Source organism: Ascaphus truei, chromosome 5, assembly GCF_040206685.1.
Source record: "Ascaphus truei isolate aAscTru1 chromosome 5, aAscTru1.hap1, whole genome shotgun sequence".
NCBI lineage: Eukaryota > Metazoa > Chordata > Amphibia > Anura > Ascaphidae > Ascaphus > Ascaphus truei.
The window spans coordinates 196,674,397-196,692,422 of NC_134487.1; the positions used below are offsets into that span (position 1 = coordinate 196,674,397).

Consider the following 18,026-nt stretch of genomic DNA (forward strand, 5'->3'; position numbering starts at 1 on the left):
TATGCTTTGTATAAGATCATCAAATCATTTAATATCAAGTTTATATTAGATTCCAGAAAGCACTGTGCAGTATGTGTATGTAAGGAATCCGCTCCTCGGTTTACTGTTTGCCTTACCTTGCAGACTTGTGCGGTCCTGGAGCACTTCTCCTGATGTTTGCTGCAGCCTGGATTCACTCACCAAAGTAATGCTGCCACAAGCCCCTTCTGCCATTGGTTCACGGACCTTTAAGTATTGCCTTCCCATAATGCTCCCTGCCGAGCATAGTCCTTCCTGGATGTCTCTGTGTTCTGCCATAAGCCTTGTCTTGTCTGTCTCCTTGGTTCCTGAGACCGGCTGCTAGTGTCACGCAGCGGTCTGTTCCTGTGCTGAAGCGGAGTACTCTCCTTGTTGTCTTCAGCTCCCTGGTTCCTGTGACCGGCTGCTAGTCTCATGCAGCGGTCAGTTCCTGTTTCCTGTGCTGAAGCTGAGTACTCTCCTTGTTACTTCAGCTCCTTGTTTCCTGTGACCGGCTGCTATATTCATGCAGCGGTCTGTTCCTGGTTTCCTGCACTGAAGCGGAGGTTTCCCTGAGTATCTTCAGCTTCCTGGTTCCTGGGGCCTACTCTTTCCCTAATCTAGAGAGGCCGTGTCCTGGTTCCTGCGCTGAATCGGAGGATTCCCCAGCCCGCTCAGGACTCTTGCGCTGAAGCACTGGTTTACCAGTGCAGCTAGGCGGTGTGCTACTCTGGTCTGTCTACCACCTCCTGAGACCAGTACCATGGGCCATGGTTGCCGCACGCGCAGAGGCCACTCCCGCACTCCTAAGCTGAAGCGGGGCTCTCCTGACTACCTGTTGCCGAACTCCTGCTTGAACAACGTTTACCCTGATGTCTCCAGTCCTGACCCTGGCGTGTCCACCGACGATGCTGTCTTCTCCTATCCTGATCCTGCTACATACGACTACGAACTGCGCAATCCGGATCAGCCTGCGCGGTCTCAGGTCGGTGCTTTTACAACCCCACCTCAGCCACGTGGTCCGACCCAGGTTTGTGGCGAGCACAGTCGTGACAGTATGCTCGGCCCCACAAACTCGGACCGCCCTGTGGTGAGGGTTGGTATGTTTCTGTCTGAAATCCTGTCCCGGCCTGTAGACCAGTCCCAGTTTGAAAACCAATATCTGTGTGAAATACTACCCCTGATTGAAGATCAGATTATGTATGAAGGTTTAACCCCGTTGCAAAGACAATGCCGTAACGATCTCATTAGTAAGGCTTATTGCCTCAAGGACTTAAAACAGTCTCTGGCCGATTGTGTTTGCTCCTCTGGTTCCCCTTTAACCTGGGATAATGTGCATCCTATCAAACTTGCCAACGCCCGAAATGCACTCCTTGACTTGGCCTTATCATTGGACATTCACCTAGTACAACAGGACCCTCTATTCATGGTGGTTCATGCTCAAGACACACTCCATGTACTTTCCCTGACTTTGGACATTTGCATAAAGGAACAGGACCCTCTCCTCGCCAGCTACGCTGCCGCTTGGCAGTCCACCTGTGCTGCCAGTCCTGTCGCTAAACCTGGGGACGTATCTCCCTCTCCAGGAAATGACCAAACTGACCCACTATCACTGCCCCCTAACATAGAAGCTGCCACGGTCTCTAGCCCTGATGGTACACCCGGGTACTCTGACACCAATGATACGTCTACGTTAACCCCTGCTGATCAGTCCTGTGAGGTTCCCCTGGAGTATACGTATATTTCTCTAGCCAACACTAAGGCTCTAGTATCCGAGAACAAGTCCCTTTTTCCCTCTATTCCTAACTCTGAATCTCCCTTTTCAGCCCTCGAAGTTTTTCCTGCTTTAACCCCTGCTAGGCAGTTCTGCATGCCTTCCCTGTCAGGGAACAAATCCCTTCTACCTCCACGTACTCAGTTTGAATTTCTAAGTTCTGTTCCCAGGGTTATTCCTGTATTAAACCCTGTGGGGCAGCTCTCTGAGTCCCCTTTGGTAACCCCCTGTTCTCCGCCAGCCATGGTCACGTCCCTAGCTCCAGAGGAAGAATCCCTTGTCTCACCTATTACAGAGGAAAAACTCTCTATGTTCTACTCTCAGGTATTATCTACTTTAACTCCTGTAAATTCTTGCTGCCTCCCAGCTAATGCCTTCGTTCTAGCCTCAGAGAATGTGTCCCCAAGTCCTATAGCAGAGGTTGCATTAAATGACTTCCCCAAGGTTGCTGAATCCTTAGTTAGTTTTTGCTATAAAACCCCTGCTTCAGCTCAAGTTTCAGCTGCTGTGCCCCCTGAAACTTCGGCTAAAGTTCTGATTCCAGTTAAATGTATTCAGTTACCAAGTTTTTCCCTAAGCTTGGTCGCAGAGTTCCCATTTCCAGGTACTTCGCTGAACCAGTCCGTCACCCAGAGAGCGATGATCCCTGCTTCAGCACATAGTCCCCACGTCGTGGAATCTGCAGTCATTTCTGGTTTCCCAGACACTCCTTACCAAATACCCACTTCAGAGACCAGTACAGTTATGATTACCCCCCGTGTACTGTCTGTGTTCTCCTCTTCTCAAAGCTTAGGGTTAAAACCGTACAGTGGTCAGTATGCCCCTCCTGGGGTTCATGTGGTGTTCCAAGGAGGGTTTGCTGACACACTGTTTTCACTTAAAAGCGACGCTTTTTCATATGTGCTAGCTAGAAGCCTGCACACAGTTTCCCCTCTCTCTGAAATTTGCCTTGTCGGCCCTGATACTCGGAGAGGTAAAAACCTCCCTTCAGATTCAGAATCTCTTTCTATAGAGGTCGTCCTTGCTGTTAGTTCCCCTGATTTCTCTGCCCATGCAAACCCTCCAGGGATCAGCATATCGGTTGTTACCCCCTTAGTACAGTCTGAGACCACCCTGCATATATTACAAGTCCTGGTGTTTAAATCTGAGCTATTTAGTTTTACTGCTCTTGCTAAACCTCAGTCCCTCAGCACTGCAGCTAAACGTGCTCCAGCAACCGTTGGGTTACTCGGGGTAAAAATTTAAATTCCTGTCTTAAAGGGTACTTTCTCACACATGTCCAGCAAACCTAGAACCTCAGTGATTGATTCTAAGTCACTTATCACTATATCTGATGTTCTCACTAATCAAACCCTGACACCCTCACCATTGGCTAGGAGTCCCGTTATCAGAATTTTTGCACTAGTAAACACGCCTAAATCTGTTTTTGTCATGACAAGCACCCCTGTTGTTAGGGCCCTTGCAGTTTTGGATAAGACTCCTTTTACTTCAAAGGTTTCTGCTATTAAGAGTTTCCACGGTTCCAACTTACCGCTTATTGTCTCTTTAACTACCATCATTACTCTCCCATTACCAGTCACTGATTTCCAGGCACCAGCTCCTGACGCTAGTTCTCCTATCGGTACCCTTGCTCTGCCTGATTCTCAAGTTTCTAATATTAGAGCCCCAAAGCCTATTCCTACTCCCCAGACAATACTATCTCCCACTGAGGGTTCCCCAGTATTTGAGAGCTCCACTGCTGAGTGCTTCTCTGCCTCTGTGAAACGATGTTTTTCCCCCTCGGAGCCTTCTGTTGCCCCTGTTATTTCCTTTGAGTTGGAAATACTCTGTACGTATCCCAAGATTTCGGTCTCTATGTCTGGTTTACTGCTTGCCTTGTCACCTTCCATACCAATACCGGGAAATGCTCCCACCCACCCTATACCCTCGCTGACCACTACCTGGGAGACCTCTGGAGGAGAAGTCCCTCTCAAATTCCTACATGCAGAGGTCAGCCAAGACTTTTTCTGTCCCGAAGGTCGCCCGGGTATATTCGAACAACTATCAAGGACGCTTATCCTAAATTCTGGTCCCATTACAAAAGACTGGGCTCCCAGTGGGGGTTCTTCTGCCGTTTCTGCTCCGGAACCCTCTGGTTCTTCACAGCCTTGGATTCCCAAGCCATTTCGCGGGGCAAGCCAGGTACCAATGATATCTCTACCACCACTCTCATATCCTAGAACAGTACTCACCAAGGAACTGCTCGTTTACGGATCCCCTTTCCGCCTAAAAAACTTTACTAACAACTCGATGTCCACGAGACCCATGGATGGCCCTAGCTGGCCGCAGTTCTATCCGGGGGGTGGGGGTACACAAAGGAGTGACCACGAGTCTCTGAACCATGACTCTAACACCAATCCTAGACGGTTCAGGAACAACTCCTGGTCCCCCAACTCTATGAGTGGTCTTGTTCGCCCGGAGGTCTCACGTGAAGAGGGGGGTACTGTAAGGAATCCGCTCCTCGGTTTACTGTTTGCCTTACCTTGCAGACTTGTGCGGTCCTGGAGCACTTCTCCTGATGTTTGCTGCAGCCTGGATTCACTCACCAAAGTAATGCTGCCACACGCCCCTTCTGCCATTGGTTCACGGACCTTTAAGTATTGCCTTCCCATAATGCTCCCTGCCGAGCATAGTCCTTCCTGGATGTCTCTGTGTTCTGCCATAAGCCTTGTCTTGTCTGTCTCCTTGGTTCCTGAGACCGGCTGCTAGTGTCACGCAGCGGTCTGTTCCTGTGCTGAAGCGGAGTACTCTCCTTGTTGTCTTCAGCTCCCTGGTTCCTGTGACCGGCTGCTAGTCTCATGCAGCGGTCAGTTCCTGTTTCCTGTGCTGAAGCTGAGTACTCTCCTTGTTACTTCAGCTCCTTGTTTCCTGTGACCGGCTGCTATATTCATGCAGCGGTCTGTTCCTGGTTTCCTGCACTGAAGCGGAGGTTTCCCTGAGTATCTTCAGCTTCCTGGTTCCTGGGGCCTACTCTTTCCTTAATCTAGAGAGGCCGTGTCCTGGTTCCTGCGCTGAATCGGAGGATTCCCCAGCCCGCTCAGGACTCTTGCGCTGAAGCACTGGTTTACCAGTGCAGCTAGGCGGTGTGCTACTCTGGTCTGTCTACCACCTCCTGAGACCAGTACCATGGGCCATGGTCGCCGCACGCGCAGAGGCCACTCCCGCACTCCTAAGCTGAAGCGGGGCTCTCCTGACTACCTGTTGCCGAACTCCTGCTTGAACAACGTTTACCCTGATGTCTCCAGTCCTGACCCTGGCGTGTCCACCGATGATGCTGTCTTCTCCTATCCTGATCCTGCTACGTACGACTACGAACTGCGTAATCTGGATCAGCCTGCGCGGTCTCAGGTCGGTGCTTTTACAACCCCACCTCAGCCACGCCGTCCGACCCAGGTTTGTGGCGAGCACAGTCGTGACAGTGTAATCACATCTATATAAGGCTTAAACTATACACATTGTTTTCACTGCACTACCACTGTGTGACATTTTCACAATTGAGCACTGATACAGTTATTTTTATTTTTTATTTTTCCTTATCATTATTCACAAGATCACTTTGAGGACCAGCACCAAGGAGGACTTTTGTTCAACAACACCACTATTTTATTGTCTGCTATTTAACCATTGCACTTCATCCCTCCATTCCTCCCCCGCACATATGCTAAGCAGGAGCTCACCGCGTGTCCTTTGCACTTGGCGGAACAGCCTGATGATCTGTAAGCACTGTCGATGTCCATGCATTGCCTGTTTTTGCAGATCTGAAAAGGGAGCGATGGAAATATAAGTCTTAGAATACAGACAAGGATATCACTTTTAGGCTACGGAAGCAGCACATTGCTATGCAAGATATACAGTATGGCATTGCTCTGCTATATAGTGGGCATGCTGCTCTACAAAATAGAGGGATGCATTACTCAACAAGATGGAGAATCACATTGTTCTGAAAGATACAGAAGCACATTTCTCTGCCAGATACAGAAGCGCATTTCTCTACAAGATACAGAAGTGCATTGCTTTGCATGTCACAGAGGCACATTGCTTTTGGAAGATAGATACCATAGTAGATTGCTCTGGAATGTACAGATGCGCTGGCAATTTGCCCTGCATATTTCAGGTAAATGTGGGGATACAACCACCGTAATAGAGGCTTATGTGGCTATGAAGGGGTTAAGATTACTTTTGGTAGGAGCTGTTCACATGTGGAGAGGTAGAGTTCTTGTAGTTTTAGCCCTGTCCTTGAAGTGGGAGGATCTCGCTGAAGTCTCTCTCAGATCATTAGGCACCAAAAATAAGTACCAGGTGGTATATGTATCGCAACAAACGTGGTGCAAATCCGGGGCAATCAAATGCACCACATGTATTGTGGTAAAAATGAATTGTGTTTGTACCATTTTGTGTACAGCTATGTGTGCACTACCAGGTCCCTGGCCGCGTTATATTACCAGACCTCATTATACTACTGGAGCACATTACACTGATTCCTTAGTGATTATTAGGGCACCATAAGAGATTACAATCTGATCTCCTTGAACTCACTTTGTCGTCTCCACACCTGGTCCCGTTTTCCACAATTCCCCTGGGAGAAATGATTGTTTTACAATTCAAAGATGTAACGTAAAGTCCAGCATCAAAGGGTTCCTCATTGCCACCATTGCAAAACAGCAACCCACACTTCACGTTCCTGTGTATAGATAGAGTATTAATATACAGCACCCCGCACAACGTGTCCCAGTTACACAGAGTAATAGTATACAGCACCCTGCACTGCACAGTTCAGTTTATTATTATGGAGCCCCGTGTATGCCCTCATGTATACACAAAGCATTATTATACGGAACACGCACTGCATGTCCCTGTGTATACAAAGTATTAATATACATCCCCCACACTGCACATCCACGTGTTTAAACAGTATTAATATATACAGCACCAGCACTGCATTTCTATATGTATACACAGTTTTAATATACCGACCCTGCACTGCATATTCCTCTGAATACACAGCATCAATACACAGCACTGTATATTCTGTTCAACAGATGAAACTCACAATGTGGATCCTGCACAGACTATAGATCCCCAAACTTTAACACCTTATTCTATATTAAAGACAGTGTTGCAGTATTAGTAGTCATTGGAATGAAAGGGCATGAAAGGGCGCTTTTTATTATTGGCTTCCTCGTCCTTACAAATGAATAATCACTTCATTGGCCAGCAGCACATTGCTCTGCAGGTCCCAAATTTACTAAGCAGTGCTATTTTAGAAGTAATGCACCCTCAATGCATGTCACCTGTATACACAGAGTATTAATATACAACACCAGCACTGTGTATACTACTACATACTGTATATAGTACATGCATTGAACCTCACTGTGTATACACAGTATCAAAATATAGCACCCATGCTGCACATCCATGTGTATACACACAGTATCAATACACAGCATGAGCATTGCACGTCCCTGTATATACACAGTAATTATATAAAATTCACTGCATGTCCCTGTGTGTACGCAGTCATTAATATACAGCACCTGCACTGCACGTCCCTGTATATACATAGATTATTAATATGTGGTGTGATGGTAGGGGTAAATGTGGCTGAGTTTAATTAAGGTCAAGCCCTGCATTACCCCATCCTGTCAATTATACAGTTGTATTATGTCTATGTATATCCATGTATTATGTTTTAGTCTGGTTCCTGCACTTCAGGGACCAGGGGTTAGTTTTGGTTTCAGGAGAAATGTTGCAAAAACTGTCTGTGACCTTTCCCTGTAACATTTTTCATGTAACTACTGTTATGTTGCATTTCAACCCACCAATCAGGGGCTGGGGCTAGGCCTGACCCTGAATTTTGCAATGTCATGGATTAGTGTATAAAAAGGTGGGAGTGAGAGCCCCAGTGAGCTCCAGCTCTGCTGGTGAATTTCAGCTGCACACTCAGAGCTCCATTGCTGGTCCCAGGACTGAAAACCAGTCCCTAGAGGCACTGTTCAGGAAGAACGACAGGGGAAATCTCTGCAAGACGGTCCCTGCAACTAGGTCTGCAGGGTATCCCCAGTTTTCCCTGGTTGGATATGTGTTGTCTGTTTATACAGTATGCATGGTTGTGGATATTCCTTTTTCCAATAAATTGATTTGATAAACTCTTGTGTTTCTGTCTGGCAAGTTGATCCCTGGTATTAGTCCTGGTCTCCCACAAAAGGCAATTTTCTGCTGGCAGCGATGGGATTGCCCGGGTCAACACTGATATTCTTCAGGGAATATCTGTCCTGAGTGAGGTCTCCATTTTGAAGACCACAGAACTCAGAGTTACCCCCGTACAGTACCCGGACACATACCCTTACCAGTCACTGTAGCTTTGTCAACGTACAGTGTAGAGTAAGGTGAAGACTGACGCTCAATATAAGTGTGTACACATAATCATCATAGAATTGAAGAAATGAATGAAGATAGGAACATTATAATGAATCCATAAGGTCATATACCAGTATTATATAATCATATATATTAGGTGCGTTGGCTGTGTTCATGTCCGTGTGAGCTCATGAAATAATACTCTCAGTTTTACTTTTGGAGTTTTGCCCGTGATTTTTTCCTTCAGGATTTTTTCCTTCAGGATTTTTTCCGTCAGGATAACTATTGTCAGCAGTGCTCCTTTGCTCTACTTTTCAATAGTCAACGTACAGACAAGACTACAAGGATGTCAGCCAAGTATTGGTCCTGGACCAAGGACCGGATCGCACTCCGGTGTGAGGAGTGCTGAGTTCTTACTGGGAACTGAGACAGGAAACAGCTGATCACCGACCTGGTATTGTATGAGGCGCAATGCTCAGTGGTTAGAGCTGAAGCACTGGCCAGCCCTGAGGTAGTTCCGGGCACCTATGTAGTACAACAATCGCCTGCCAACTCTGGTGATGAGTTGGTGAAGGCTCTGTCGGGGGACCTGCAGAGGTGGTGGGCATGCCAGCATACATCTGGCATGCGCTGAACAACCTAGGCAATGAGGCTACTGCTGATGAATGAGTCGATATGCTCCAGTTCCTGACTGCTCGCGCACCCATCCAATTGAGATCTCGCTTGTCATCGTGAAGTCAGAGGTCCCAGGTCACGCAACTCGAGTTCATGTCCAGGCTGGAGCACCAGTCTAAACGATGGATCACCGGGTGTGAGGTGACCACATTTAAGGCACTCCATGATCTGATGGTGAAAGAGCAGTTCGTGCTGAAATACATTCCCCATATCTAAAGATGGCGCCAAATTTCGCCGATCAATACATGGAGAACGAATTCACTAGCAGCTATGCAGTTCTTTACGTAATTAGAGATTGCCCCCATTAAACTATTGAAGTAAAAAAAAAAAAAAAAGAACTGCAGCTTTAAACAGAGGTGGTCCCTGCATTTGAATGGAACTCACAGCCCAGAAGGATTTACACAGCATGAGTCTCATTCAAATGCAGGGAACCCCACTGTGTTAATCTGATGGGCCATAAGTCTGGCTGATGTAATTTCCCAGCGTGGGATGGATTTAAGTGCAGAATTCTCAAGGCAAGTGGTCGAAAACCGGTAGCTGTATGTAGTAAAGAGGCAACTCTACCACATTCCTTAGGGCACAAAGGGGAATAGCCTGGTACATATTTAGAGGTGTTATACAATCGTGTCATAACTTTGTAAACATTTTCTCAGACTGTTGAACATATTGAGCTTCTAGCTACTGATTCAAAGATTTCCTCCCAATCTTCACCCTCAAGGTCCTCGCCTAGTTCCATTTCCCATTTCCTCATAAACCTGAGTTTTTCCTGGGTCCCTGAGTCAACAGAGAGAATTGCTCATGCAACTCTGAGATAAGCCTCTGGTGGGAGTACACCCTCAGGCAGAGTTTTTCAAACAATGTAACAGGGTTAATGGGCATGACCTATGCATAACAAGCTATAATTTGGAAATAACGAAAGATCTCCCCTGACGGAATTCTTCTGTCTTTTACCAGTTTATCAATGGGCACTTCAAGGTTGTGGTTAATATCAAATAGTCTGCTGATATTTGCTTTCCGCCAGATTGCAAAAACTTGTTAAGACTGGCCCGGAGAGAAGTCTTTGTTCTCAAAATTTGGAATCATCAGTACTTAAACTTTAGCTTGTACCAAAGTCTGAGAGAGTGGGAGATCATTGGGAAGATAGGGTGATTCAACAGATCGGCCCAAGTAGGAAGCCAAAGAATATTTTTTGTAGTGCTTGGATGAAGCTGGTACTCCTCCAAAGCAACCAACTGCCTGAGTGATGGACTAGCATTCCAGGCTTCCCATTGGCTTGTGTGGGCGGCTCTGTAGTATGAGAAAAGGCAGGGGATCACTAGACCGCCTGCTCTAGTGGATCTGGCAGTAACCTGCGATTCAGTCTGGGCCTCTGTCATGGGAGACCAGGTAATTTACACCTTTTACTGGGATCATTCACTGAGCAAAACAATTTAGTAAAATAAATTGTCATTTATTCACTTAAAATAGGCGTAAACACAATGGGATACAAACAAAATTAGAAATACACTTTTACTGGGGGTCTGGGAAACAAAACTAGACTTTCCTAGCTTCTATAGAACATAAAACAATGTTTTTGGTTGACTGGGACTTGTCCCGAAATGTCCTGGAACTCAAATCAGCATGAAGCTCCTGATGCCACCGCTCTCTTATTTCGGAGATGCTGAAATCCCTTGACCGGAAGTTAGCTCCAAACGTCCTGGAACTATTTTCGTCTTGCAGACCTTGCTGTGACAGCTACGTTCAATTCTAAGAACTTGGCTGCAAAAGTTGGGACATATCTGAAGCCGGCTCGCTGCTATTTCTCTAAGAGCAGCTTTTTGGATAATGAAATTTGCCGCTGCTGTTCTGGCGCTCAGAATCTCACGAACAGATTGGCTGAGAGATTCTTATATTATTCCAGAGTTCATTCATGAAATACTACAGCCAATCCGAGTGTGGGAAAATTCCTACCAGCCAGTCAGAGGGCTGCCAGTCTTCTGAAGCCGTGCAAGCGGTTCTTCTGAATCAGACAACCTGGCACTTCAGTCACTTTGTATTCAGAAACCACCTGCGGACTTAAGCACCTCATGGTCTGGGAAGCAAATGTTAGACCGAGGACTTGCCATTCATCCCAGGACGTGGGTACTCGGTCTAAATCTCCTGCCCAAATGGTCTCCAAAACTTTGTCATCCTCTGAGACTTTCATGTGCAGGACCCGAGTAGACTTGCTGGCACCACGCTTGGTAGCAACATGGTCTCTCGGAACCCTTGACCTGGAAGTCTCAGCTCATTACCGTGCAAAAGCATATATACATTTTAAACCCTTATCCCCTCACTGTCACAGTCTCATTATCATAAATACATTTTCAGACCATAGCTTGGAGCTTGATATTGTTAGAGATCACAATCGGTATAGGGAGAGCCTGTAAGAGGTAAAGTAACCTGGGCATCAGGTTCATCTTTACTGATTGGACTTTACTCATCCAAGAAATATTAAACGTAGTCCATACCAGGAGATCGGCTTTTAATACTTTCAACAATTTTGGATAATTAGCCTGGTAGAGTGAGTTGTAGTCTTTGGTTAAGAACACTCAGATGTATCTCAAAGAAATTGCTGCCATTTAAAATCAAAGTTGAGTTCAATTAATTTGATTGTCTCTATCCGTAGATTGATATTTAAAGCCTCCGTTTTACTATTATTGATGATGAAACCAGATAGTTTAATGAATGATGAGAGTTTATTGAACAGGTTTTGCTGGACTGTTAGGGGATTTGAAATAGTTACAATGATATCGTCAGCAAAAAGTGCCAATTTGTAGGAATTACACCCTGCAACCAACCCTGTGACAGTAAGATTCTGAAGGATATGCACAGCAATGGGTTCCATGCAAACCTCAAAGAAAGTGGGGATAAGGGACACCCCTGCCTCGTAAAACTTTTGATCTGGAATTGGGATTAGGGGAAGCCCTGGCTCACAACTTTTGCTGTGGGGTTTGAATAGACGGACCGAATTTCCTTAAGGAAGATGCTGAGAAACCAAAGGCTTTCACCGTTTCCTTCATGTACAACCAGTCAATTTGGTCAAAGCGATGTCTTCCAGGTGGGGGGCGCGCTCAATTCTTGAGATAATATGCAGGGAAAAAAGTGGAAGAAATAATAGTGCAGACCATATAAATAATATGTGCAAACAGTAATCTCTCAATAGGTCTCACTCACAATAAATGGATAGGTAACATACGTGTCAGAGACCCTTCTCTCTCTGACTGGAGCCCTTGTATAATGGAAGCCCTCTGATAATGGTGATATAGATCTGTGTATCTGGTGGGCTCGATGGGTACATAAATGTTGAGTGTACCTTCCGAGGGTATTTTTTCCCTGCATATTACAGTATCTCAAGAATTGAGCGCTCCCCCCACCTGGAAGACATCGCAAGAACTTTGGACCTGGACAGTCCTTTAAGGGTGTAGAGCTGCTGTTTATATATTTTTTCACATTTGGTGAAGGATTTTTTTATTCACTATATATATTTGTATATTTTCTTGTAATTCACATTTATATATCACTTTTATATCACTTTTACCATTGTAATTAGTTCACTATTAGAAGCGCCCGGAACCATTTTTTTGTTAAATTTGGTCAAAGGCCTTCTCTGCATCAAGGCTGAGTAACATTTAGGGAACATTGCTCTGTCCCGCCAAGGCGGTAAAGGCCAATAATTCTTCTTACATTGTTCCTGCCTGCCAGGTACAAAATCAACCTGATCGACTTGAACCAAAAAAGAGAGAATCTTTATTAACCTATTGGCAAGGATCTTGGAGAAAATTTTAATATCTGTGTTAATTAAGTAATAATCCTTGAAGAACAGGGCATTACTGGCCAATAATGCCATATTCTGAGGGGATCATTACTTATAGGTTAAATGTAGGCTTATTTCATAAATAATCGATATTTTGTATAGCTAAATAGATTTTTTTATTAAAATAAAATGGTAAATACATGAAACCACCTCTATATACGCTTACACTGCAGCTATCTATATCCACACGCTGCCGCCCCCTCTGTGTACACACACAACCACACACACACAGCAGCTCAACACACACAAACTGCTGCTACACACACACACACACAACAGCACACCACACACAACACAGCACCTCTACACACACAAGCACAACACAGCACCTCCTCTACACTCACAACACAGCACCTCTACACACACATACTGGAGCTCTAGATACACAACACAGCACCTCCTCTACACTCACAACACAGCACCTATACACACAAAACACAGCACCTCTACACACACAACACAGCACCTCTACACATACACAACACAGCACTTCTACACACACAACACAGCACCTCTTCACACACAACACAGCATCTCTACACACACAACACAGCAGCTCTACACACACAACAAAGTCGCCCTACACACACAAATTACAGCAGCTCTACACACACATGCTACACCCATAAACACTGCTGCTGCCACTGACACACACACATGCACACACACACACACACACACACTGGAGCTCTAAACACACACAAACTGCTGCTACACATACAACAACAGCACAACACACACACACACGCACACTGCAGCTACAATAAAAAATGATTTTTGCTGTGTTTTAAGCGACAGGCACAATAAAGCCTTGTTATTATTTCACCTTACAACAGTCTCCATTGTGTACCTCTGCACATGTCCTCCTACATATGGTGTCTGAAGTGGGATGAAAGGAGCCCTTTGAAGTTTAAAGGGCTGGAGATTGCCTGTGGAATTTTTTTTTGTACTTTTGCCTGCATACAGTCTTGTAAACAAACCTGAGCAACAAAAACAAAGATTCACCTGCAGCAGAGATAAGAATTAAAGGGATACACATCCAGGCAGGAAACTTACACTGCACTGAAACCTACAAAACCGATGGACTCTTTTCCCCAATCCCAAGAGGAGAGAGACTGCTGAAGCAGCTAAACCTTATTTGCCTATCACAAAGTGTAATATGGTCATTGAAATAGGGTTTTGCCTTCTAGCCATAGTCAGGGTTCAAGAAGTGAGTCAGCCCTTAAAAAGGGATAGGTGTTTGTTGTTTGTTGTTTTCAAAAATTTTGCTGAAGCAGTGAATACAGATGGTGACCCACGAGCGGTACTGATTTTGCAAATAAAGGTTGCCACACCGCATAGGGCAACCAGCTGTGAATGGAGTATATGCAGAAAAGTGTGAAAACTGATACAAGACTGTGCTGAAGCAGGGGAATTTTTAGCAAACAAATGCTGAGTGTAAAATTGCCCTACAGGGGAAAAAGGGATTGCTGAACTGTGTAAAAGGTATTTCAAAGCCAATTGCTGAGTGTTGAGTTACCCTGCCGGGAGTGAAAGAAATATTCCACTGCAAAGAATGTTTTTTTTTCTGCAGGTAAAAAAGTTTGCTTATGTATCTTGGGAGCAAAACAGACACCCAAAGTGTGGAGTGGGAATGCTACAATACCCAAAGATGAGACCGAAAATTACTGAACTCAAGCAGAAAACCACATTATTTGGTTGAAGCAGAGAGATTGCACCTAGCAAGTAAATGGTGTAAAGCAAATAGATGTTTTTACCTAGCAACTGCACATCTTGTATACCTGATAAGAGAAAATGCATGCACAGTACTGCTGATATTGTAAAACTTACCCAAGAAAGAAAAGTCTACAGAGATGCCTGTGAGAGCTACGACCTCTACAAGCAAAATATGCCCACCTGTAGGACTACCACAATTGGGGGTTCTAGCAAATACAGTGGCAACAGCTGCAATTGCGCCTCCTGAGGTCAGGAAGAAAGTTACACCTGATAGCCTAAAAATGGAGGACAAGATGCAGCGTTCCTGTAATAAACCCTACCCCACGGAAGAGTGGCCCTTCCAGTGCAAGAAAGAGGAAAACATCTCTTACGGGGAACCCGAACCGAGTCACACCCACAAAACACCCCAAGAATGGTGGTGGTGCCTGAACTCGGCACGAACCGAAAAGACCGCTCCCTTTGATGATGAATATGATCAGCAGGAGAAAGAGCGGGAGCAGTGGATCATCGAATATTTCCGTCAGCTGTTACAGTTGCAAGAAAAGCTGGGTGGATCCAGTGACGCTGCTAAAACTTCAAATGAATATGGAGACCCCAGTATCCCTGAAGGGACGGTGTCATCCAAATCAAAAAGGCGGAAAAAGAAAAGCGGTTCTTCACTTACCGTGGAAGGAACAGACACGTCTGCAGATCCTGTGGAGGAAAAGTGGGGCCGAGTTGCCCTGCAGCCTAAAGAAAATGGAGAATTCGTCCTGCGGTTAACCGAATATTCAGAGGGCCCAAGGCAGAAGTCGTGTACCCCAAAGAAGTGTCTTTCCGGTGCCAACAGTGAGGAACCCTCAACCAACCATCCCAGGGAAGCGGAGCCAGAACCAGTGAGTGACGATCCCTTGACCAGCCCTGAGAATGCCCTGAAAAATGCCAGGCGTGACTGTGATATACTCCGTGAACAATTGAAACAAAAGAAAGATGGTTACGCGGAGCTACTGAAAAATAACGTGAAGCTACAGGAACATGTGCTCGCAATGTACTCTGCAGCCAGGACAGAATTGGACGATCTCAAGACTGAGAAAGATACTGCAAATGCTACTATTTCCGCCATGGATGAAAAGCAGAGCCAATCTGATAAAATGATGACTAAGCTGAAGCGGAAGTATGAGGAGGCACTAAAGCAGATGACAGTCTTTCAGCGAGAGGTTCACACTCTTCGCGTAGAGCTGAATGCCTCACAACAGGAGGTCAACAATGTCCGGACAGAGGTGGACGTATCTCAGAAAGAGTTTCAGACACTCCGCAGAGCACTGGATGCCTCACATCATGAGACCAACAGCTGCCGCACAGATCTGGAAGTTTCCAGAAAGGAACTACACAGTCTCACTGAGGAGCTGGACATATCTAAAGAAATTATTGTCAATCTTGATACAGATCTCAAAGTCTCTCAGAAGGATCTTCAGACCCTCAACCTAGAGAAGGAAGTCTCACGCCAGGAGAATGTCATTCTCAAAGCAGATGTGCGTAAATGGAAGGAGGACTGCAAAGAGGCCCTGAATAGTACAGAGACTGAAAAAGGAGAAAATTCAAGATTAAAAAGAGAAAATTCTGAGTTGACAGAACACGTCAAGGAAATGTTTGAAGCAGAGCACCGACTGCAGAACCAACTGCAAGGTCTGCGTACGCACCTCCAGTATGCTGAGGAGAAGCAGCAAACACTGCAGGAAGAAAAGCTGCAGGCTGCTAAAGAGGTACAAGCGCTGCAGGAACGTCTGAATACCCAGCATGTCACCACAGAGCAGTATGAGGAGCTAAAGGCCACGCTGCATGTCACCAGAGCATCGTTGGAGGCGGAGCTTCGATACCAATTGACTCTGTATGAGAGGGAGCATGAGAAGGCTCAGAAACTGGAGCAAGAGCTGGGGAGACAGAGACACTTGAGTCAGTACACCAAGGAGAAAACAGACGCAGCGGCAACCTTAACAACAAAAATTACAGAGCTCCAGAATATGAAGGAGACACTGATACAGACTCAGAGAAAACAAAGTGCGCAGATAAATTCCCTGAGAAGAGACTTGCAAGACGCACTCAAACAGGTTGAGACTCTGCAGACCAGTAACTTACAGATTCCTCCAATACGGAAAAAGGTATGGGCTCTGCCCAAGCACCGGTATCCCACAGTAACTAATGCCCGTGAGGACAGGGTACAGTGAGAGTTGGGGACTCCACGCACCTTCAAAACAAGATTACGAAGTTTGAGCCACCTAAGAAAGCACTATCCAAACCTACAGCTGCCCAAAAGGCAACAAACAGAGGTAGGAGTGCAGAATCAAAGCCAAAAGAATCCTTAGCTGAGGAAGCCGAAAAGATAGGACGTTCTCTGGAAAGGGAGGTGGAGGTGCAACTCAGTCCCAAAGAAGCTGAACTGGCGACTCCGTTGTGTGGGGGAGGTGCAGAAAGACCACTTCAGGAGCGGAAAACTCGAAGGGCTAGTCCTAAATGCTCTACAACTGTTGCCATACAGTTTGTCTACAAAAAGAGGAGTGCCCGGCGCAACGGAAATCTCATGACCGCGCACTCGGTAAAAAGACTTTACTTGGAAAAAGTCCTCCTCGAGCGACTGAGGAGTGCTGATCTTAAGCACCTTCGGGAGGAGACAAAAATAAACTGGAGAAAGGGCTCCAATCCCAGTGGGACAGAGGGTTCTCTTCCTCCATCCACTCTCATTCAAGTCACAGAAAGATCTCGAATGAGAGTGGAAGGATGGGCTTTGGCCGTGGTAAGCCCGAGCTTCCCACAAACAGGGGAAGTATGTAACAGGGGACTTATCCCTGTTCACAAATGTGCCTCTAATCCAGCAGTGTGGTGGTTAACTGCTGGTAAGCAATTAACTAACACCACCTGCCTGATTGCTTAGAAAAGCCTGTCTTTTGAGACAGGAAGTGAGACTCCTTTGCTCACACCTGAGCTGAACTTTGGAGACAGAGTAGAGGTTCTTGAGTCTCCCAGGAGAGACTGACCAAGAGAACACAGATCTCTGGAGCTGACATATAAGACTTCTAAACCTGGATTCTGATAATCCGGAGAAAAGGCAGTAACCCTGGAAACAGATAAGACTTTACTTTCCATTGACTGTTGTCTATATATATATATATATATATATATATATATATATATATATATATATAGACAACAGTCCATGGAAAGTCGTATTGCTTATATATATATATATATATATATATATATATATAAGCAATACGACACCGTTTGAGCGAATATCAGAGGCAGCACTCCAAAGTTGTCAAAAAAAGTTTTGTATTTAGTGTGACATAGTAACCAATGTTTCGGTCCTCCACACGGGACCTTTATCAAGGTGAGAAAGTACCCGTGTGGAGGACCGAAACGTTGGTTACTATGTCACACTAAATAGAAAACTTTTTTTGACAACTTTGTGGAGTGCTGCCTCTGATATTCGCTCAAACGGTATCGTATTGCTTATTTGATTTATATAGGATTTGCACCTACCTTTATCTACCTGACGGAGTGCCTTGTTCTCATCTATTCACTATATATATATATATATATGACTTGGGCTGATGAATAGCCTGGGTAGCCACCCAGTTAAAATGGGCTGAGATA

The 18,026-nt window shown here is 45.5% G+C and overlaps 1 protein-coding gene across 2 annotated transcripts in view; it reads right to left on the bottom strand.

The window, feature by feature from the left end:
• Nucleotides 1-18,026, bottom strand: part of LOC142495722 (zinc metalloproteinase-disintegrin-like cobrin) — a 1,243,131-nt gene that overhangs the window by 27,645 nt on the left and 1,197,460 nt on the right. For both annotated transcript variants that reach the window (XM_075601588.1, XM_075601589.1), the window contains exons 16-17: nt 6,347-6,491; nt 5,488-5,568 (exon numbers count right to left, since the gene is read on the bottom strand). In XM_075601588.1, the coding sequence (XP_075457703.1) occupies nt 5,488-5,568; nt 6,347-6,491 (226 nt within the window). The remainder of the gene's footprint in view (nt 1-5,487; nt 5,569-6,346; nt 6,492-18,026) is intronic.